This window comes from Aulostomus chinensis, chromosome 18, assembly GCF_037954235.1.
Source record: "Aulostomus chinensis isolate RoL2024-O1b breed Wild chromosome 18, RoL_Achi_v1.0, whole genome shotgun sequence".
NCBI lineage: Eukaryota > Metazoa > Chordata > Actinopteri > Syngnathiformes > Aulostomidae > Aulostomus > Aulostomus chinensis.
In genome coordinates, this window is record NC_141337.1 from 21,522,037 (window position 1) to 21,543,897 (window position 21,861).

At 47.8% G+C, this 21,861-nt stretch overlaps 2 protein-coding genes across 7 annotated transcripts; both read left to right on the plus strand.

Moving 5' to 3' along the window:
- The first annotated feature begins 23 nt into the window (after positions 1–23).
- Positions 24–10,505, plus strand: aldh3b1 (aldehyde dehydrogenase 3 family, member B1). 6 transcript variants are annotated; one of them, XM_086185399.1, is made up of 11 exons: positions 24–193; positions 309–1,005; positions 2,717–2,886; positions 3,440–3,550; positions 4,169–4,289; positions 6,158–6,243; positions 6,396–6,477; positions 7,975–8,367; positions 9,086–9,252; positions 9,329–9,428; positions 9,819–10,505. In XM_086185399.1, exons 3-11 carry the CDS (start codon positions 2,725–2,727, stop codon positions 9,998–10,000), a joined length of 1,404 nt encoding a protein of 467 aa, XP_086041525.1. In that variant the 5' UTR covers positions 24–193; positions 309–1,005; positions 2,717–2,724; the 3' UTR covers positions 10,001–10,505. The 6 variants fall into 6 exon arrangements, with proteins under 6 accessions (XP_086041525.1, XP_086041526.1, XP_086041527.1 ...); XM_086185400.1 differs by having other exon boundaries at positions 481–1,005; XM_086185401.1 differs by having other exon boundaries at positions 891–1,005.
- A 6,019-nt stretch (positions 10,506–16,524) lies between these two features.
- mmp25a (matrix metallopeptidase 25a) lies at positions 16,525–20,064 on the plus strand. Its single transcript, XM_086185408.1, has 5 exons — positions 16,525–16,872; positions 18,106–18,219; positions 18,568–18,658; positions 19,100–19,272; positions 19,584–20,064. The coding sequence occupies exons 1-5, from the start codon at positions 16,653–16,655 to the stop codon at positions 19,718–19,720; spliced, it is 735 nt and encodes a 244-aa protein (XP_086041534.1). The 5' UTR covers positions 16,525–16,652; the 3' UTR covers positions 19,721–20,064.
- The last annotated feature ends 1,797 nt before the right edge of the window (positions 20,065–21,861 follow it).

The following is a 21,861-nucleotide window of genomic DNA, read 5'->3' on the forward strand; positions in this document are numbered from 1 at the left end:
GGAAGTGCACTTCATCATACTGGATCTCTTGCCATGCTTCTTCCTGGTGGTGCTGAGTAAAAGCCTCACGTTCCCAATCCTGCGTCCGTTTCACCTCCAGTGGAAACATGAAGATTAGAGAGCAAAGGTTACTGGAGGAGTGATGAAAAAGTGGACATGACAATATGGTTTAAAGCGTCTCTGTTAAATTGAGGTCCGTATTAAAAAATCTCTTGTGTGTTTGAGTCAAAACTGTTTTATCAGTAATTGGTTACAGCTGCTTTCTCCTCCAGCATTCAGTTGCATTTAACGTCATTTTCGTTCCATAGGACCTCCTTTTTTATCGGTCATCTTCAGACCTTCATAGTTCAACAACCTTAGGACGACAAAGCGACCACCAAAACAAAGCCAATCCACTCTGCCTGGTTCATCTCACCCCGGTCTCCCCGACCGTCAGTTTGCGGTCTCCAATTAACTTTCACGTCTTTGGTTTGTTGGCAGACCGGTGAGATTTCAGCGGGACGAGAGACGTGAATCACCGGAGTTTAATGGTGTCAGGGTTCATTCGAGGTTCCGGATCTCTCTGCCTGTCGAGTTGAGGCTCGTTTTTCAAGATTCACCAGAACCGTCCCACCCCCGAAGCTGCACGTGAACCTGTAACATTAGTCGGGAAAAGAAGAACACCCGGAAACGGTCAAATCAGTGCGGAGTCTCGAACGGAGGTGACAAGCAGCGTGTCCGCCCTGCGTCGTCCGTCCGAGTACGAACGTCAGACACCGGGAGTGAAAGGCCCTTGTTCTGATATCAGGCCGGATTCTACTCCCTCCGTCACCGCACGTTCGCTGAAGGAAATGTGGTCTTTGCAGTAAAAAAAAAAACTCGGCCTGAATTAAAATCAACTTTCATTCGAGGTTCCTGACTTTGTCGGCGTCAAACCCGGAGAACTGTGACCAAGCAGAGCCGCGGAGAAACTCAGGCGACCCTACGCAGGCTGCTCCAGGTGGTGGGCGTACTCCAGACATTACGGTAAGACGGTTTCAACAACTTGTGGCGTTCGGGCGGAGTGTGACGCTGCTAACCATGAATCCCTGCTCCCCACAAGCGGGCACATCTCACTGATAATGAGGTGCTGGTGTTTATGTTCTTCTAATGTATTGAAATGTTGTTGTTGTTGTTCTGTTGATAGCTTTATAAAACTTGTCTTGAGCATAGTTCGATGTCTCTCTCTAGAATGTGGAATAACCGGATTTGGGGTCAGTCTCCACCACAGGGCTTCTGTAGCTTTGGTTTGGGAACGTCATGCTGTCTACTAGTCCAGCGGGCATGTTGCTCCTGTGTTTGTGGTTTTCCTACTACTGTAGTAAATTATCTTTAGATGGTGAGTCTGTAGGGCTCCAGGGTTTGTAACATTTACCAGACAACACTTGAATGCCCCACAGAGGCTCTTCGTCGTAGCTCAGGCTGTAAGTCGTCTCACGGCTCGAGTCCCTCTGCCTGAAGCAGCTCGAAGATGAGCTCCACCTGAGCCCAGCCGCTGGTTCCACTGGTGGGGTGGCGCTGCTGGACCCCGACCTTCACCAGAGGGACTGGGGGTGCTTGTGCCTCATTGATGCCAAACACGCCGACGTGGCCAAACCAAACCTGGACGCCGTTTCTAAATATGAGTCCTAAACCAGTTCTTCCACGCGCCGGACACGCACACGGGTCACACAAATTGATGATTTAAAAGATAATTATGCAACAAAATCTGTTTTCCATCCGATTTCAAAAGCTGCCCCTATTGTTTCTGTCTATTAGTCTACAGGCAACAAACGATTCATTTCCAAACAACAGTGTCTTTTTTATAAATCCGAACAAAATAGAACGTAAAAAAAAAGTGTTGTAAAAGTTGAACTGCCGCGTGCTAAGAATAGATTTGGAAAAGAGCCGATGTCTGAGAAGAGGTCCCATCCGAGTGAAGCTTTGGCTCTGGGACACCGGAGTCCGACTCCTCTGCAGCCTCCGTGATGGCGTGACACTGTCGCGCTGGTTGCCATGGTCACCTGACTGCATGCCCTCCGCATCTCTGACACTGAGGGCAACTCATTCAGTTACTTCCGTGCCAAATGCAGTGATATTAAAATGCTGCTGTGTGTCCCGCCTACTGACGTTTCTGTAGTCTCGGTTTAACATGGCGTGGCATCGCCACACTGTAAATGGTAACTATGGTAGCAGCTAATCTCCTAGCACTCAGCCATGCTAGCCGTCTCTGCTGTGCAGGCGGAGCGTTTAACCCGGTTCGTGGTTGTGTCTTTACTTCATCACTGTTATCCAGAGACATGAACGTTGTTGGGACTGTGATTTACTCTGCTGCAAAACAACCTTCTGGCACGCAACGGCAGCGCCACCACTCCTGAGCCGCACACGCGCGCTCTCGCTCCTCCTCACCAGTTTGAGGCTGGTTGGCGCGAAGAGGAACCTGCGGGTGTTTGGGTGGAGGCTGACGCGGCTCAAGCACCAGCACTTCCTGGTAGACATACAGCGACTCCTCTCCAGGTCTGAGGTGCAGGTAATCAGGAGCTCATAGAGCTCAGGTAGGATGCTCCGCCTCACCCGAGAGAAAATCCTCCCCCTTCTGATGAACATGGAGGTCTGCAGCTGAGCCCCTCCTTGGCCGTCAGGATTTCCTCTAACAATATTTTATTACCATTATTATTGGTTATTGTTTGATCATAAAGTGTGTGTGTGTGTGTTCCAGGTCAAAGCATGGAAGCTCAAAGTCAGGTCGTGGACAGATTGCGCTCCAGTTTTCGCTCAGGCGTCACATTACCGGAGCAGTTTCGTCAGACTCAGCTGAGCAGGTTGTTGTCAATGTTAAAAGAGAACGAGGAGAAGATTTTAGCTGCGCTGCACGACGACCTGGCCAAGGTACAGGACACACACACACACACACCACTGGCGTCCTCTCTCCATCAGGCACATGTGCATTTGTCCGTGCTGTGCTGGTGGTCTGAAGCAAGCTGATGTGCCGCAGCAACATCCAGGGTCCTCATGAGCTCAGATGTAAAGGCGCTATTGAAACCCGATTATTAACCCACACTTGAGCCTCGTGAGCTGAGATCCAAATCCGACCACACTGTCCTCTCAGAGTTGTGACTCCTCAAACAGGATTTTAGTCTTCGTATCCTTAAAAAACATTAACGACTGAGATTTTTACAAACCTTGTGGTGGAAATTGGAGCCGCTTTCTTCTGTCCAAAACAACACAACTGAGCGAGATATTGAAGTTCGTAAAAAGCCAAGCGCCTCATGACTCTCAGTTACGAGAGCCATCAGAGGTTTTGCTCTTCACGTTGCAGCTGATCTTTTATTTCATTTACCAGAATACAAAAGTTACACGATTCATTGTTGAACCTGTGCTTGCTTGACACACGTTTACTGACACATTTTCATTCTCACTCTCTTGCGTTTCTGCAAATCAGCCGAGGTTCGAGGCGGTTCTGTCAGAGGTCGAGCTGGTGCTGGGAGAGGTGCACTACGCCATCAGTAACCTCAGGAGCTGGATGCAGCTGGAGTACTGCGCCAAAAACATGGTAACTTTCTCAGCGTTATTAATGGGGGGTCGATGATAATGAGGGCTCACAATGATTGTCCTAGTTTTTGGAACAGTTGGTGAAAGGGTTAAAATCCTGCCTGTCAACGTATAAACTGACTGAAAGCTGAGTTCAGAGGGACTCGCAGCGTCCTGCTGGGTCTAAATGATGCAAGGGAGACCAAGTGAATTGAACCGGGCCAGAATTCAACAAGAATTCTTTTTCATTCAGTGACAGGATTCTGTGCTGTGCAGTTAATCTGTGCGTCTGATAGCGGAAGGCAGGGAAGCAGGGAGCTAAACCACCAGTAAACGGTACTCGTAAACGGTTCTGGGCTCTGCTGAGTTGGTGCTGGCTCCACTGAGGGCTTCGTCAGGCTTTAGTTGCCTGTTTAACTGTAAAATGCAATTGTTTGTAAGATGGTGGCCGTGCTGGACTGGACCCGGGTCACATCTCTGCCAGTCAGAGCGATCAGGGATCCAGCTGGTCCAGGCCCCGAGTCACATCTCTGCCAGTCAGAGCGATCAGGGATCCACCTGGTCCAGGTAGAGAGCTGCTGGTTCACTGAAACTCCAACACGACAGCTCATCACTTGTTATATTTGTCCGATAATTTCAGGCCACTAAGCTGGATGACTGCTTTGTGCGAAGGGAACCATTGGGAGTGGTGCTGATCATCGGGACGTGGAACTACCCGCTGCAGCTGGTCCTGTCTCCCATGATTGGAGCCATCGCGGCAGGTATCAGTCCACACTGTGATGACCGTTATTGCCTCGCTATCAACACCTGAGGCTGAAATAATCTGGGGAGCTGAAGAAACTGCAAGGTGGTGAGTCACAGAACGTGAAGGTTCTGTTTACAGTCACAGAACGTGAAGGTTCTGTTTACAGTCACAGAACGTGAAGGTTCTGTTTACAGTCACAGAACGTGAAGGTTCTGTTTACAGTCACAGAGCGTGAAGGTTCTGTTTACAGTCACAGAACGTGAAGGTTCTGTTTACAGTCACAGAACGTGAAGGTTCTGTTTACAGTCACAGAACGTGAAGGTTCTGTTTACAGTCACAGATTGTGAGGGTTCTGTTTACAGTCACAGAACGGGAGGGTTCTGTTTACAGTCACAGAACGGGAGGGTTCTGTTTACAGCCTCAGAACGTGAGGGTTCTGTTTACAGTCACAGAGCGTGAAGGTTCTGTTTACAGTCACAGAACGTGAGGGTTCTGTTTAGTCACAGAACGTGAGGGTTCTGTTTAGTCACAGAACGTGAGGGTTCTGTTTAGTCACAGAACGTGAGGGTTCTGTTTAGTCACAGAACGTGAGGGTTCTGTTTACAGTCAGAGAACGTGAAGGTTCTGTTTACAGTCACAGCCTCAGAACGTGAGGGTTCTGTTTACAGTCACAGCCTCAGAACGTGAGGGTTCTGTTTACAGTCACAGCCTCAGAACGTGAGGGTTCTGTTTACAGTCACAGAACGTGAGGGTTCTGTTTACAGCCTCAGAACGTGAGGGTTCTGTTTACAGTCACAGAACGTGAGGGTTCTGTTTACAGTCACAGAACGTGAGGGTTCTGTTTACAGTCACAGAACGTGAAGGTTCTGTTTACAGTCACAGAACGTGAGGGTTCTGTTTAGTCACAGAACGTGAGGGTTCTGTTTAGTCACAGAACGTGAGGGTTCTGTTTAGTCACAGAACGTGAGGGTTCTGTTTACAGTCAGAGAACGTGAGGGTTCTGTTTACAGTCACAGCCTCAGAACGTGAGGGTTCTGTTTACAGTCACAGCCTCAGAACGTGAGGGTTCTGTTTACAGTCACAGCCTCAGAACGTGAGGGTTCTGTTTACAGTCACAGAACGTGAGGGTTCTGTTTACAGCCTCAGAACGTGAGGGTTCTGTTTACAGCCTCAGAACGTGAGGGTTCTGTTTACAGCCTCAGAACGTGAGGGTTCTGTTTACAGCCTCAGAACGTGAGGGTTCTGTTTACAGCCACAGAACGTGAGGGTTCTGTTTACAGCCACAGAACGTGAAGGTTCTGTTTCCAGCCTCAGAACGTGAAGGTTCTGTTTACAGTCACAGAACGTGAGGGTTCTGTTTACAGCCTCAGAACGTGAGGGTTCTGTTTACAGCCTCAGAACGTGAGGGTTCTGTTTACAGCCTCAGAACGTGAGGGTTCTGTTTACAGCCACAGAACGTGAGGGTTCTGTTTACAGCTTTAACTCTGCCCTCTCAACACATGATGGAGGCCGTATGGTGGCGGTTTGTTGTCCAGCCAGAGAATGAAACGGGGAATGTTGACGTTCTTGGCGTGAGCCGACAGAAGTGAGAATGCGATGGTAAAGATGCCTTGGCGCCGCCACAGATGGATGCCTTCCTTTGATCATGAGTATCAGGAAGTAGCTGGAATGTGAACCTGCAGGTCTCGTGAATGATGAAAGCTGTTCTGGACTGGACTGGGCTCAGGCGCCGCCATCTTGAGCACAAAGTTTGATCTTCTCTTCTTCCCTTAGGGCTAAACGGCGGCGTGTAGCTAGTTTGACTGTCAATCTGATCACATTGTTCACCTTCACTGGTGAGGATGGATGTTTGTACGTCTGGCTGATGTTGATGCCTCCAACCAGGAAACTGTGTGATCGTCAAACCTTCGGAGGTCAGTCCTGCCACCGACCGGCTGATCGCTGAGCTCATCCCCAAGTACCTGTCGCAGGTAGAGCCGCTTCTTACCGCCTTCTAGGTTTCATTGCAATCATTTTATGAGCCGTAACCCTGAGACGTGAGTCTGGGAGTTGCCTGGTGCCAGATGACCAAATCATTTGATGAAGACAACGAACACTGACGGAGCGTTTCACGCCTTGACAGGACTGCTACGCAGTGGTGAGTGGTGGAGCCGAAGAGACGAAGGCACTCCTGCAGCATCGCTTCGATCACATCTTCTACACAGGTGAGGTGTGTGTGTTTGTGTGTGTTGTGCAGTGTAGGAAAGTGCATGTTGCTCTTCACTCTGGCTGCACAACACAAATGAATGTTTGTGGAAATGTGACGCCCCTACAAATAAAAGATTCAGTGTCCAGAATTTCCTGCGGGGTCCACGCACACATGATGGGTGGGGGGTGGGGGGGGGGGGGGTTGGTGGGGGGGGGGGGGGTTGGTGGGGCAGATTCGCCTCTGCTGTTCACGGCTGCTGTTGGAGAAAAACTTGAGGCCAAAAAAGAGAGAGAATCATTCAAACAGCATTCCAAAGTCTCCCAGTGGTTCGCTACTTTCACGTGAGCGTCCTCACCTGTTGACCAACCCACTAACCAGTGCTCTGCTTTACTTACTGGAACTTTAACCCTTCACCCACCAGAGATTTTGAAAAATTTGTGCCGTGATTATGGAAAACTCAACATATCTGAGGAAAATCCTCTAGTTTCATTTTAAAAACCCAAAACATTTCCTTGTCAGTGTATCCACTCTTTTTTTTAGGTTTCGTGAAAAACTTGCTTTCAATGAAAAGGTGAGAAAATGTACTCCAATCCAAACCGTTTTATTTTTTTAACCAACTCTGTCACAAAAGGCACAACAGCGCCCTCTAGTGCATGACAGGGGGAACAGAAGTGGCAGAGTTGCTCCACTTGTGTCACTAAAGTCTGAGATTACATTTGAACAAAAAACAATTTTGCAAAGTTTGTGAATTGGAAGGAATATTTTCTGCCAGATTCTGAGCCCAGTGTGAGCAGGACACCGCCATCGTCATAGCAACAGCAAAATAAAACAGTGGATTTGTTTTGGAATACAAAACTAATTCAGGAGACTAAAATGTGCCAACATTACGTTAATTAGATGTAGAAAGTTCACCCTTGATGAAGGGGCCTCCAGGGCAGAAGCCAAGCTGCGTGATTCCTTCGAGTCAAGTCCGGTTTATTAGTGTGTCACCAAACCCCAACCAAAGTTCTGTCCTGACTCTGTCCAAGGAGAGCAGGTCCAGCACCTCCCTCCTTCAATGAACCTCCACCCAACAATTCTCCATCAGCAAGCACATCCTGCAACAGCAGCCACCAGAACCTTCCTTTACCAGCAGGAAGGTGGAGCAGATCCAGGATCAGTGGGGACGGAGAGAGAGCAGGACAGAGACAAAGACAGAGAATGGAGGAAGACAGAGAGACAGAAGGAAAGAGAGGGACAGAGATAAAGAGGGAGAGAAAGGAGGAGAGACTGATGGACAGAGACAAAGAGAGAGAATGGAGGAAGACAGAGAGACAAAAGGAGAGAGAGGGACAGAGATAAAGAGGGAGAGAAAGGAGGAGAGACTGATGGACAGACGGGGACGTGAGCAGGTGGAGCTACGGGTGGCAGCTGGAGCCTCTTCAGGTCTCCTCCAGCAGCTCCATCACTGATGTTCTCTTAACCGGCCTCCTGGTTCGACGTTGGCCGCTGACTTCCTCTTCTCTCTCTCCAGGCTCCCAGGCTGTGGCTCGCTGCATTCTCCAGGCGGCCTCGGTCCACCTGACCCCCGTGACATTAGAGCTGGGCGGCAAGTGTCCAAGTGTCGTGTATGGACGGGTGAACATTGTAGCTGCCGCCCGCCGCTTGATATGGGCCAAGTTTTTCAACGCCGGCCAAAGTTGTGTGGCTCCAGACTACGTGCTGTGCTCCAAGGCCACCTGTGACACCCTGGTGCCCGCCCTGCGTGCAGCCTTGCAGGACTTCTATGGAACGGAGCCTCGGACCTGCCCTGACCTGTCCCGCATTGTGTCCCAGAAACACTGGACTCGTCTGGTGGAGCTGCTGGAGAAGTCCAAGGCAAAGGTTGTTGTAGGCGGAGAGACAGACGAGGAGGACAAATACATCGGTGAATGAAGAAGTAGCTCCTGAGAATGTAAATCCCTCATGTTTAGGCCTCAGTCACCTGGTGGGTGATGGATGGGGGGCAGGCGCCTCACCTGCCGGCGGTACTGTGACATCAGAGAAGGTGTCTAGAAACCCGCTCTGACCCTGAACTGTGAGCTCATTCAGGTTCACTCTGAGTTTATAGTATTTTGAGGGAAGAAATGATAACGGCTGCATGTTGAAGGAGAGAGAGGGGGAAATGTTGCAGGGGCCAAGGAGTAACTTTGAATGTAATTTATTCATTTAGTATGGAATCGCACTTGTTAATTTAAATCTAAATTACAGGTGAAACGGTTCTGAAGCCTAAATTCATTGACGTTTAGTTGCAGTCCCACAGTTCAGGGTCAGACGACACCACGGTAACGGACTCCCTGCTTGGGTCACCTCTCTTTTCCAGGTTTGCATTAACCGTCTTCCTGAACCTAAACCTTTCAGGGTCAGCAGACTTCACTAAACACTAGAACAGGGTTTGGCCTGGTTTGATCCGTTGCTCCATCATGGTGCCTGAGTTTTTTGTTTCGGACTAGCTTTGTTCTGCGGTTCCTATCCAGAGTTTCTGTAGCTGGTTCATGGTTCCACGGTAGTACTGAAGGTATTTATCGAAGCAGACTGATGTGCCGTTCCAGCTGTACCTTCCTCAGGGATGCACCTACATCCTAACACTGCGTACTGTTTGCCAGCTCCCACCGTGGTGGTAGATGTAGCTGAAGATGACGTGCTCATGCAAGAGGAGATTTTCGGTCCTATCCTGCCCATCATCACCGTGGAGTCCCTGGAGAAGGTCATCGACTTCATCAACAGCAGAGAGAAGCCGCTGGCCCTCTACGTGTTCTCAGACGAGTCCTCTGTAAGAGCAACCCCGCCTCACACCTCAGCAGCGTCTCTGCAGTGTTGCAGCTCATCCTTCTTCTCTCCTCCTGAAGGTGATAAACACGGTGCTGGAGAAGACGAGCAGCGGAGGCTTCTGTTCCAATGACGGGATCATCCACATGACCCTGCCAGGCCTGCCCTTCGGAGGCGTCGGTAGGTGTACTGCATGGACCCAGGTGCTTAGCTAGCGCTACCCTGACTGCTGCCGGCTCCTGGGTTGAAAGTTGGGACCCACTGTCAGACCTGACCCTGGTGCAGCGGTGCCTGGGTTCCTCCTGGTGGTCTCATGTCAGTCAGTCAATCAAATCTGAACTGGCTTCAGAAAACGAGCTGAGCAGCTTTTTTACATCGTCTTTCGTCAGTTTTATCCATCCATCCATTTTCTATGTCGCTTATCCGTTAAGGGTTGGGGGGGGGGGGGCATTGTGCTTTTGTGAACCTCATCAATCATGAATAAATGAACAAGTGAATTTTCTGTCATGACACACAAATGTTGAGGTTCACCTGATGTCACACGTGAGCTTTTGTCCTGTCTGCCTGCAGGGGCCAGCGGCTGGGGAAGTTACCACGGCCGCTGGGGTTTCGAGACGTTCAGCCACCGGCGGGCCTGCATGATGCGTGGCTGGGCTCTGGAGAGGCTCAACGGCCTGCGCTACCCCCCGTACAGGGACGACAAACTGAGCTGGCTGCGGTGGACCACCAGGACCAACTGCTCTATCATGTGACTGCAGATAGAGAGGGAGTGAACGAGTGAGGATGGTTTTTATACTGCGTGAGGGTCTATGACTTGATTTTAACCTGCTGGGAAGTTTGTGGGCTTCAGTTCGTTAACCTGCTTGTTTGTGTCACTCCAGGTGTAGCTGGACGCTGTGTATTACTGTTGTCGTCACCGTGTAACCGTACAGTTGTGGTGTATTTTAGAAAGCCGTCCAGGTCTTCCCACGTGCTCCTGAGCTCATGTTCACTTTCGTGTTTGGTAGCTTTGACCGGAGTTTTAACACCCATCAACACGTTCTTTTTACTGCTATGAATCCTTCTCAGATGTCTTGATGCTGCTTATTTTTACGCCGCGGCGCTGAAGCCTGGTGCCGTGAGTGGAGTTGTTGTCCTGTTTTATTTACCGTCAGTGTTTTATGTCAGTTTAATTTCTCTTGGTGATGTTCAGATGTGGTTTTCTTTGTTTTTAATGCCCTCTTCCTGAAATCCTGTAAATAAAGAGATTGAATGCCACTGTGTTTAACTCTGTGAATCCCTCAGCTGTGACTCTCCTCTGCTGTGAACACTGGGACTGTCAGTGTCCACCTCGGTTCTACTAGAAGTGTTCTACCACGTTCCAGGGGGAGAACTTCTGGTTTCACTCTAGAGGATCTCATGAGTATCTCCATGAACACATGACCCAGGCTGCAGTTCCTCTGTCAGTCCTCAGTGATTCCAGTGCCATCCAGTTTAAAAAAAACAAACATGTCAGGCATTTCATGTGGAACCGTCAGCCTCCAAGGGTCTTGATAGAGAAACCCAGGAGGGACTATAATCTGGGGGTCTGACAGGCTACCCAAATGTGACTTGTTTCTTTTTTTATTTGAAAAGGAAAATATTCCACTTTGGGTGTCAACTGGAATGTCCGCTCTTCAAGAAAATGTTCCTGCAGACTTCATCTCTAAATGGACACTTACGATTATCTCCAGAAGAATCGATAACCCCGTTTTTGACTCGTGTCATCAAGATGTGACATGAAGTCCAGAAAATTATTGAACTACAAATATGTATTTTCACCCAAAACACCATTGAAACAGAATCAACACGTATGTCAGTGGATAAAAACCTGGAAACGCGGCACCAGGGAGGGATTCGTCATTTGGAGGACGGCTACCAGGATGGGTGCCTGACGTCTTTTGAGAGCCTAAGGAGGAAATGCGATCCGTCCAGCAGAAACTTTTTCTGTTGTTTACGGTTCAGATCATTTCTTGAATCTGTTATGGGGCCTGAAACGACTTCACCAACGCTTCATGACAGGGAAGGACTGCTTCATGAAGGTGACGCGCCTCGTCTTACTTCATCTCTCTTGATGCATGACGCTCCAAAACCTGACTGACTTTAATCAAGGGAGAAATGGGAGTCCTGGGGGTGACAGTGGGTGCAGTGCTCTGGTCTGAACTGTGTCAAAAGTCCAGATGCAGGCTGACTTATGATAACTTTCTCCATCAAACCAATCACACTGCAGAAACGAACACTAACCTGAGATCTCCGACCCGTGTTCAGATGCAGCGCAGAAGAGGGCTCGTGCTTACCCTGCACTTGGTTAGGCACAAAACTGAACACATTCTGGCTCGATGTTTCTGACATCATCACATCAGGACTGCACCTCCCACTGGATGGTCAAACCTGTTTGTCAGGAGAAACCACCGCTACTGACGCGCGCTGAAGAAGAGCTCAAAGGAGGTTTCTCTCACTGGCCTTGTGTGTTGCCATCGCCTTCACGGGGGAAGTTGACTCCGCGCTCTCTACGGGAAGATGGGTTTCAGAAATGAACAGCTGACTTCTACACTCAGGAACGACTACGATGCTTCGACAGAGATGTAGCGGCCCTACTTAGCATTTATGGACACACTGCCAGTTCCTGTGGTGGCCGGGTTGTAGTTTTGCGAGCTCTTCCCCGTCGGTTCTTACTGTTGTCTGCCTTGCCTCGCAACCGTTTTTATCCTCATTCATTTATCATTGTTGATATGGTTTTCTTTATTAATTTTTCTCTTCCTCTCAGTTTGTATGTATATTTTGTTGAATTGAAAGTTGAAAAATAAACTTTTCTTAAAAAAAAAAGTTGAGTATCTCCACCCTCCACTTTTTAAACCAGGACATTTATGGCAGTTGTATAGTTTTCTTTCCCGGCTGGGACGGCCCTTCCCCGTTGCAGAGAACAGCTGTAGTGGGCTCCGACCACATCGCTTCCCGGTGGAGGAGAAAATACTTTGATAATGGATGTTTATGCGTCGAGATACCAGGTAGAACCACTTCATCTCCCAGCCTGCTGTTGGCGAAGCCACCGGGCTGCGCAGCATCTCCCTCCTGACTAACAGGGAATTGAGGTTAGAGGCTGCGGGCCTGCGCGCAGACTCAGACGTCCCCAGTGTGAGTCCAAGCCAGGATTAGCCTGGTGCAGGGGCCAGACACAGGCAGAGCAGCCTGATCCTGTGGAGGGCACGGCAGAGGAGGAGGACAGGACCTCGTCAGCATGATGCACTCATAAACCTCAGTGAGAGTGGAAATATGAGACTTCCCATATTTCCTGAAGGCGTAACTATGTTTTACTATGAGTTACTACAATTACATTTATTTCACAGTTCTGAAAGTGCTTACGAAGACACTTTTTTTTGCATAAATTAATGAAAAAAAATACTTTGGAGCAGTTATTGAGAAAAAAATGAGACCATCCATGTTCAGACTGGATCCATGAGGTTTATCCTGGCAGCGAGTATGAGTCAGAGCAGATCAGCATCCAGCTATATGTTACTATTCCAAATTTGTCCTGTTTTTCTGGCACATGGGAGTTTTCTGGAGGGGGGGGGGGCAAGATGGCTGCCCCCAGCCATTGCAGCTGTTTCCTAGAAGTTGATGATGTTTATAGCTCAACAAGGAGAAAGAAAACTCTTGATTGGGGGCCACGCCGGCGCCGCGTCTTCAGCCGCATTCACACGGAAGAACTGTCATCAGCCGGATGCGGACGGCTAATAGGCCACACGTCGGGGACCACGGCTGTCAGTCAAACTGTGTGCTGCAGGGTGAGTGATGTCACAGCTCGCCCTGCTTCTAACCACCATGTGACTTTGACCCCTGGAGCCAAGAACTATTCACAGCCTTTAGAAGGTAGTTGCAGCTTATTGATGTGACCTGAGCTGTACTCATTTCTAAAATAACCTGTGGAAAATAAATGAAGGCCTGTTATAAATGTTGTTATCCTATGCAGGGACACAGCGGGGCGTCCAGCCCCAGGTGAAGGGAAGTCCTTCTACCAGTGTCTTCTGCTATTTTATGGCATTTGGGGAAAGAAAACCTTGGTTAGCGACAGCAGTTGAAGCGGACATGCAAGTGTGTATATGACTGCAGTTACTCACAAGTGTGTTAAAAGTAAAATGTGTGTTTTGTAGCTGAATGTCACGAGAATGTGGTAAAGATGCTGTTGCAGTGAAGGCAAAAGGAGCCCTGGAGTGCTACAGGAGACAAGTTCAGGAGTGACTTGTTCTGTTTCTCATCTGTATAAATAAAAAGTTCCAACGTTCCCTTAAGCACTTCCCATCTACTACCATACTTTGTGCTAAGCTAACTAGCAGTGAGCTGAGAGAAGTGTATCTACTACCATCCTTTGTGCTAAGTTAACAAGCAGTGAGCTGAGAGAAGCGTATCTACTACCATCCTTTGTGCTAAGGTAACAAGCACAGTCAGCTGAGAGAAGTGTATCTACTCCCATCCTTTGTGCTAAGCTAACTAGCAGTGAGCTGAGAGAAGCGTATCTACTACAATCCTTTGTGCTAAGCTAACTAGCCGTGAGCTGAGAGAAGCGTATCTACAACCATCCTTTGTGCTAAGGTAACTAGCAATGAGCTGAGAGAAGCGTATCTACTACCATCCTTTGTGCTAAGCTAACTAGCCGTGAGCTGAGAGAAGCGTATCTACTACCATCCTTTGTGCTAAGCTAACTAGCAGTGAGCTGAGAGAAGTGTATCTACTACCATCCTTTGTGCTAAGTTAACAAGCAGTGAGCTGAGAGAAGCGTATCTACTACCATCCTTTGTGCTAAGGTAACAAGCACAGTCAGCTGAGAGAAGTGTATCTACTCCCATCCTTTGTGCTAAGCTAACTAGCAGTGAGCTGAGAGAAGCGTATCTACTACAATCCTTTGTGCTAAGCTAACTAGCCGTGAGCTGAGAGAAGCGTATCTACAACCATCCTTTGTGCTAAGGTAACTAGCAATGAGCTGAGAGAAGCGTATCTACTACCATCCTTTGTGCTAAGCTAACTAGCCGTGAGCTGAGAGAAGCGTATCTACTACCATCCTTTGTGCTAAGCTAACTAGCAGTGAGCTGAGAGAAGTGTATCTACTACCATCCTTTGTGCTAAGTTAACAAGCAGTGAGCTGAGAGAAGCGTATCTACTACCATCCTTTGTGCTAAGGTAACAAGCACAGTCAGCTGAGAGAAGTGTATCTACTACCATCCTTTGTGCTAAGCTAACTAGCAGTGAGCTGAGAGAAGCGTATCTACGACAATCCTTTGTGCTAAGCTAACTAGCCGTGAGCTGAGAGAAGTGTATCTACAACCATCCTTTGTGCTAAGGTAACTAGCAATGAGCTGAGAGAAGCGTATCTACTACCATCCTTTGTGCTAAGCTAACTAGCCGTGAGCTGAGAGAAGCGTATCTACTACCATCCTTTGTGCTAAGCTAACTAGCCGTGAGCTGAGAGAAGCGTATCTACTACCATCCTTTGTGCTAAGCTAACTAGCCGTGAGCTGAGAGAAGCATATCTACTACCATCCTTTGTGCTAAGCTAACTCGCAGTGAGCTGAGAGAAGCGTATCTACTACCATCCTTTGTGCTAAGCTAACTTGCAGTGAGCTGAGAGAAGCGTATCTACTACCATCCTTTGTGCTAAGCTAACTCGCAGTGAGCTGAGAGAAGCGTATCTACTACCATCCTTTGTGCTAAGGTAACTAGCCGTGAGCTGAGAGAAGCGTATCTACTACCATCCTTTGTGCTAAGCTAACTAGCCGTGAGCTGAGAGAAGCGTATCTACTACCATCCTTTGTGCTAAGCTAACTCGCAGTGAGCTGAGAGAAGCGTATCTACTACCATCCTTTGTGCTAAGCTAACTTGCAGTGAGCTGAGAGAAGCGTATCTACTACCATCCTTTGTGCTAAGCTAACTCGCAGTGAGCTGAGAGAAGCGTATCTACTACCATCCTTTGTGCTAAGCTAACTAGCCGTGAGCTGAGAGAAGCGTATCTACTACCATCCTTTGCGCTAAGGTAACTCGCAGTGAGCTGAGAGAAGCGTATCTACTACCATCCTTTGTGCTAAGCTAACTAGCAGTGAGCTGAGAGAAGCTTATCTATCTTCTAGTCAAACGTTGGTGTGTTTCTGTAAATGTGACAAAGAGTGTGTCACAGAAAAGTGTATTTCTGATTGTTGATGAAGGCATGTTAACATCCATGCACTAGCATCACTGTGCTAAGCTAACGGCTAACAGTCAGAACAGGTGGGTATCCATCTTCTTGTTAGTTGAGAAAAGCAAATTAGTGTATATTTACTCCAAAAAATACTTTTAGGAGCTTCACTACACTGAGAACCTTGGGATTATGAGCAGTTATGATCCTGCACATTGGGCGGGGCTTACCTCCAGTGGGCGGGGCCAAATAAATATGCTGGGAAGTATATGTACATTTAACCAGCTTCATCTGCTGGGCAACTGTGAAAAGTAAAAATACAAATCTGTAAACTAAACTAATGGGGAAAAATTGTGTTTATCCCCAGGATCAAGATGAAATAGTTTCATATTTTTATCCCTCATTGCATTCCGTTTCATACACTAAGAGAGTGCAGGACCATGGAAAAAGCAAAAAAGTGTAGAATCAATTGATTAAATATCTGAAAGTGATTGTTAAACCTCTCGACAAGGGGACACGATGCATTTAAAGTCCTTTTGACAACTTTGTCAGTGACGAGTCGTTCAGGGTTCGGACACGTTTTCATGAAATGTTCGTTGAGATTTCCACAGGTTGGAAGGCGACCAGATGTTCTCCCGGTTGGACTGGAGGCTGTGATTTCATATTTTAGTACAAACTATAAACTTGAAAAACAATTAAATCTGATCCCAGGCCAGTGAAAGAATGAGGCGACATGTTTCTGTGTCGTTACCTCAGTAATGTGAAAGTTTACTTCCTCCCAGTATTTTTCTTTTAGACCTGACGTACAAACCCAGACTCACACAATTCATGTCCCTGTGCACAAAATATAATCAGTCCTCATTATTCTCCTGTTAAAACAGAACAAGCGTCGCAGCCGTGTTCTGTGTGCTGGTTTCATAATTATTCCAGGACACATGGGATCATCAGGTGGTGAATCAAAAATATACAAAAAGTTAAAAACACATCATGTATAGAGTGAGTTTTCATATTTGATGATGTGGTGCAGGGCGCGTGCAGGTTTTTTGGGCCGCGAACGGGCCAGCTTTAATCAGGGACTGACGCAGGTCGGCAAATCCAGACTGACATAATCAGTTTAGACGTGTCCAGCCTGAGAGTGACTCGTGGATTAAATCCTCTGCAGCTGCATTTGGTCACACTTGACAAACAGAGACTTTTAGAACAAAGGAGAGCTTCTGTTCCAGATGGAGAGTGAGGAAGAAGAATCCATGTCAGGAAACGAAGAGGAGGAGGAGGAGTACCAGAGAGAAAATGGGGAAAACAACACCGAGGTAGACTGGAACAGGTTTGTTTCAGGGGGGAGGACACGAGAGGAGGCGGAGGACAGAGAGGTGGTGGCTGAGTGGAGGCCGGGTGAACCAGTGACCCCGCTGCACGTCCTCAGGCTCAACAGTTACACGACAGGTGAGGAAGCAGGTTCTCCAGCGTACGCAGGTCCTCTCATCTCGTCAGGCACATCAGGGGTTTCCCTCTGGTTCCTCCTGGCCCGGCATCGTCCCAGCGGCACAAGGACGCAGAGACAGCCGTCCACACACAAACCCGATGTTTCCATACCGCGCCGTCTTTTTAAGTCCTTCATGTACTTTTGTTTTGGTCATCTGACATTGACACTGAACCGATAGAAGCACAAGTTCACGTACTAACCAGAAACAGTGCACTCACAATGCAATAAAGGTAAACACAAGACAAAAATAAATCGTCACTGCAGGGCCGTTGCTCCTTCAGCCATCTTGACTGCAGCCTCCAGTGGCGATCAGTTCGTTCTTCCGCAGCCGCCTCAACTGTGAGGCTTCGGACGGAAGCTGGGAAACAGCAGCCTCCTCCAGTCGAGGCTCCTGTTGATCCTCTACCGGCGCTACGAGGGTCAAAACTAATCTGAAATATTCGGGAACAACTTCACCAAAAAAACAAAAAATCATATGTAGCAGTGACATCACAACTCTTCCCCTGATGAAATATCCTGATGCCAGGTGATTTTCTGTTAGGACCTGTCCTGGCCGTCCTGTTTGTTTATTTTGTAATGTAACACTTTTCTATCCGTACAGAGGGAGGGATACTTTAAATGTATTGAAATAAGAAGGCATCTTTGAGTGAACCTTGAGTTTCATGTCAGTCTCTCACTGCTGCTTCCAGTCTCCTGGTTTCATGAAAACGCGGTCTCCCTTGACAAAGTTAAATCTTTCTTTTGCAAGTCTTCCTCCCCCCTGTTGTGTTCCATGATTTCATTACAATCCCATTCTGAATCTCGACAGTTTGATCGGTTTCATGTGTTTATTGCTTTTCTTTCTCCTCTTGATGGGATAAAACACAAGAGTTGTTGCTTCCAGCTGGAGGTTCTTCCTCTGCACCAGCACGGCTCCATGCTAACTGGACATACCGAGCCGTGTTTAGTTTAAAATTCTGACCTCAAATAATGGCAACACTTTTAATTTGACTGTTTCTGACTAATTTCTTCTCTAGTCTGAGCAACTAAAACACACAGTCGAGTCCCAGATCTCCGTCGCTCCACGCGTGAACATTAAAAATTAACAGCCTGAATATTTAAGACACGTGTACACGCTTTTCAGTTTTAAGGAAGTAGATTGGCAAAGTACTCAGGAACCACGGGTGAAGAGGCTAACTGTGATTGGTTGTCAGAGTACCTGTGTTCACCTGAGGACAACATCTACAACATCAACTTCTCCCGCTTCAAGATCAGAGATCTGGCCAGTGGCGGCGTCATCCTGGACATCAAGAAACACTGTCCAACAGGTCGGTCTGACAGCCACAGCCCCTCGTGTTGGGTGTCAATGGTGAGAGTATTTGTGAAATGCAACATGGCAACCAGATGCCATCTTGAGTCTCAGTGCTTGGTGATGAAGAGAAATGCACACAAATTATGAAGTATAATTTACTCTAGTTTCTACTTTTGAAATGACTTTATTTTTACTAAATTGCATGAAATTTATTGACCCAAAAGTTGGTTCTGATAAACTTGTGCCGTCCTGTTCAAAAAAATGAATGCGGTTTTTGTTTTGTTTTGGTTACATAATATAGACACAGTATAAAAACCTGTGTGTGTGTGTGTGTGTGTGTGTGTGTGTGTGTGTGTGACTCCAGAAATTCAAGACATCATTGAACTTGATACCAGCAGATTCATCCAGTATCAGTTCTCACCGGCTTTCTTGGCCCTCAAAGAGATCGGAGCCACGTGAGTCCCTTTTGCTCTCTTGGATTGAATTCATGTTTTGCTCCACACGTCTCGCCTCACTCAGAGTTTCCTGAAACGCTCGTCTCACTCTGACGCGAATGTGCGAGAAATTCCACTTTGATTACCACCTCCATCATGGAGGTGATGTTTAAGATGGCGTTTTGTCAGCCTGAAGGCGTCCATGAGCTGATTTGAAGTCCCAGGCGGAGCAGCAGGAAAGAGTTGAGGCTGGTTGGCGGCAGTGAAAGCAGCCTGGCGGACAGTGACGGCGTTTCTGTGTCTGGCCTGGTGTTTTAAACTCAACATCGACCGAATGACGTCCACTGGAAACAAAGAGAGCCACCGCCACATTTTGTAAAAGGGATCAGTTTACCTTGCTGGTGTATGACAGTAGGATCATGTTGAATCAAGTCTTGATCTGCTCACATGTGCGGGTCTCAGGTTGGAGTTCACGGTGGGCAGCAAAGCGCTGAACCGCTTCCGACTGATCGAGAGACATTTCTTCAGAGACGTCCTGCTCAAAACCTTTGACTTTGAGATCGGCTTCTGCATCCCACACAGCAGGAACACCTGTGAGCACATCTACTGTCTACCTGACCTGGACCCGGACACAGGTGACACACGCACACACACACGCACACACGCACACACACACGCACACACACGAACACACACGCACACACACACACACACACACACACACACACGCACACACACACACACTGGAACCCACATAGCTGAGAGCCACTACTGCCAACTCTATCCCTGAAGGAGGGTACAGGCCGTAGTTGTGTGTGTGTGTGTGTGTGTGTGTGTGTGTGTGTGTGTGTGTGTGTGTGTGTGTGTGTGTGTGTGTGTGTGTGTAGACGTGTGTGTCAGCATGGCTCACCTGCCCTTGTTGGTCTTCCTCTTTTGTTCTGTGCAGTTGAGGAAATGATCGCCAGCCCGTTTGAGACGCGCTCCGACAGTTTTTACTTTGTCAACAACAAACTGATCATGCATCACAAAGCGGAGTATTCCTTCAGCCCGCTCAGAGGAGCCGGCGAGAACGGGACCGAGTGAACCAACGCCTGCCCACTTCGTCGTTGTTGTTCTGCTTGAAGAGGGAAGTCACTTCTGGTTTTGCCAGTGAGTTCCAGCTGCTGGAAACCCTTCACATGGACATCATGAATGTTTATCAAAGATAGGATGTTGGATTAATCGGTTATCTGCCATGGATGTAGTGTTATATAACATTAAAGACAGACCACACTAAACACTGTTCTTAGTTCAACTCAGACATTCTGCTGCTGCTGTCGCCATGACAACGTACACGTGGTTTGTAGAGGGTCTGTAGGCTCTTTAAGGTTCCATTATAAATTTGTGTTCACTCTCTGACGGAGTAATAAAGGCTTGACAACAGTTCAGTTAGAGTTTCCATAAAAGAGATTTCTGCCTTTTGTTGACTCAAAAAGAGGGAATAAACAAGAAAAGGCTCATCTCAGGAGGCCGCGACCTCCTGCTGCAGCCCAGCGCCACGCACGCGCCTCAGCGCCAGAGGTGACAATGCAGGAAGTGTTGTACCCAAGTGCAGTGTTGAGGTATCTGTACTTTACTTGAGTGTTTGCATTGCCAGATACTTTGTACTTTTACTCCACAACATTTCGAAGGAAATATTGTAGTCTCTACTTCGTTACTACGTCACTTAGAAGAGAAATATTTTGGTATCAAAAAGATGTTTAAACCTGATGAAGATGATGCACTTTGACATTTGAAGCCTGACGACTTCAAGAGGAGCCAGGCTTCAAATGCGAGAGGAAGCCGCACCACAGCACGCCAACGCGACCTCTAGAGGTCAGCGGCTCAGGGAATGAACTCTCCCGAGCACTGGAATACACAGACACCATGCAGAATGAGTACTTTAGCTTTGTTACTCAAATAATCTCAATATCAAATACTTCTCTTCTTGTAGTTAAGCAGAACGTGACTGGAGACTATCTGAGCGCTGCTACTTCTACGAAAGTAAAGGAACGATGTACTTCATCATCAGAAACTCCTAACTTGCTGGTTTGGGAGCATCTGTCTCAGTGTCCCAACTCCTAGGGAATATTTCATGCAGCATTTTGGCCCTAAAAGCAGCTTCTAACCCTTGTGCGACGTTACCAGGTGGATGGAGATGCCAAATGCCTCCAAAGTGGATAAACGCTTCAACATCTGAGAAGCTTTCGCCGTCACTGAGCCGCTGAACAAGGATCCCTCAGCCGTGAACCAGTTGCAGTTCATCCAGATGTTCCTTTCGTGAAGTTCTTCCCCTCATCCACAAGTTGTGCACAGATGAAAAGTTTGGTTTTCTCACTCATTTGGAGGATGACCATCCACGTGTGGGGGGTCAGACCTCACGCAGCTGTTCATGATGAGCAGCCGGCCGTTATCAGGATGGACGGGCAACTTGGTCACTTCTCCTGGTTCTTTCCCGTTTGATCAGCGCCACTTTTTTATTTGAAAATGTCCATTAGCTTATGGGGACGTGACACCTCTTCCTGCAGCAATTCAATGGTGACATCACTTCCAGAGATCCCTCCCCTATCGCTAATCCCTCCCTCCTCCTCCGTGCTTGTTCCAGAAACATGACATCATCCATGACAACGGGGTCAACTCCGCCCCCTTCTCCCAATGAAAGTTCATCTCAGCAGCTTTGTGAATGGAGGAAACTCTTATCTAGAAAGTTGTCATGTAGGAAAAACCTCAGAGGTCAGATGAAATGTTGGTGACCTCAGAGGCAGGAGAAAGCAGCTGATGGAGCCTCCTGTGTGCCGCCGGTCTGAATGTTGCACGTCAGCGGGATTCCACCGACACGGAAATGAAGAGTTCCTGAAAACAGAAGCAAACAGCTGCTTTTTTTTTAAAAAAAAGGAACAAAATAAAGTTATTTAATTATCTATGCATTTACAAAGCAATTAGATATAAAACACAACATCATCCTTTTCAAACGGCCAGCAGCGATATGAAGTAAGGCCAGAGCTGCTGAGTCGCCCTGCAGGTTCGCTCCGAAGACATTTAACTTTCTGATCATCAAAAACAAGATTTGAGTCATAGCAGCCCTGAGGAGACACACACAAATCCTCAGGCACAGCATGTGTGTGTGTTTGCATCTACAGGTATATAAGTGTGCATCCGTGTGTGTGTGTGTGTGTGTGTTTGTGTGTGAGAGAGAGAGAGAGAGA

Excerpts from the sequence above, each read along its gene's own strand:
- aldh3b1 (XM_086185399.1), top strand. The coding sequence starts at position 2,725 with ATGGAAGCTCAAAGTCAGGTCGTGGACAGATTGCGCTCCAGTTTTCGC. Across the intron at positions 2,887-3,439 it reads TGCACGACGACCTGGCCAAG|CCGAGGTTCGAGGCGGTTCT; the intron begins GTACAGGACACA and ends TCTGCAAATCAG. Across the intron at positions 3,551-4,168 it reads AGTACTGCGCCAAAAACATG|GCCACTAAGCTGGATGACTG; the intron begins GTAACTTTCTCA and ends CGATAATTTCAG.
- mmp25a (XM_086185408.1), top strand. The coding sequence starts at position 16,653 with ATGGAGAGTGAGGAAGAAGAATCCATGTCAGGAAACGAAGAGGAGGAG. Across the intron at positions 16,873-18,105 it reads GCTCAACAGTTACACGACAG|AGTACCTGTGTTCACCTGAG; the intron begins GTGAGGAAGCAG and ends ATTGGTTGTCAG. Across the intron at positions 18,659-19,099 it reads CTCAAAGAGATCGGAGCCAC|GTTGGAGTTCACGGTGGGCA; the intron begins GTGAGTCCCTTT and ends TGCGGGTCTCAG.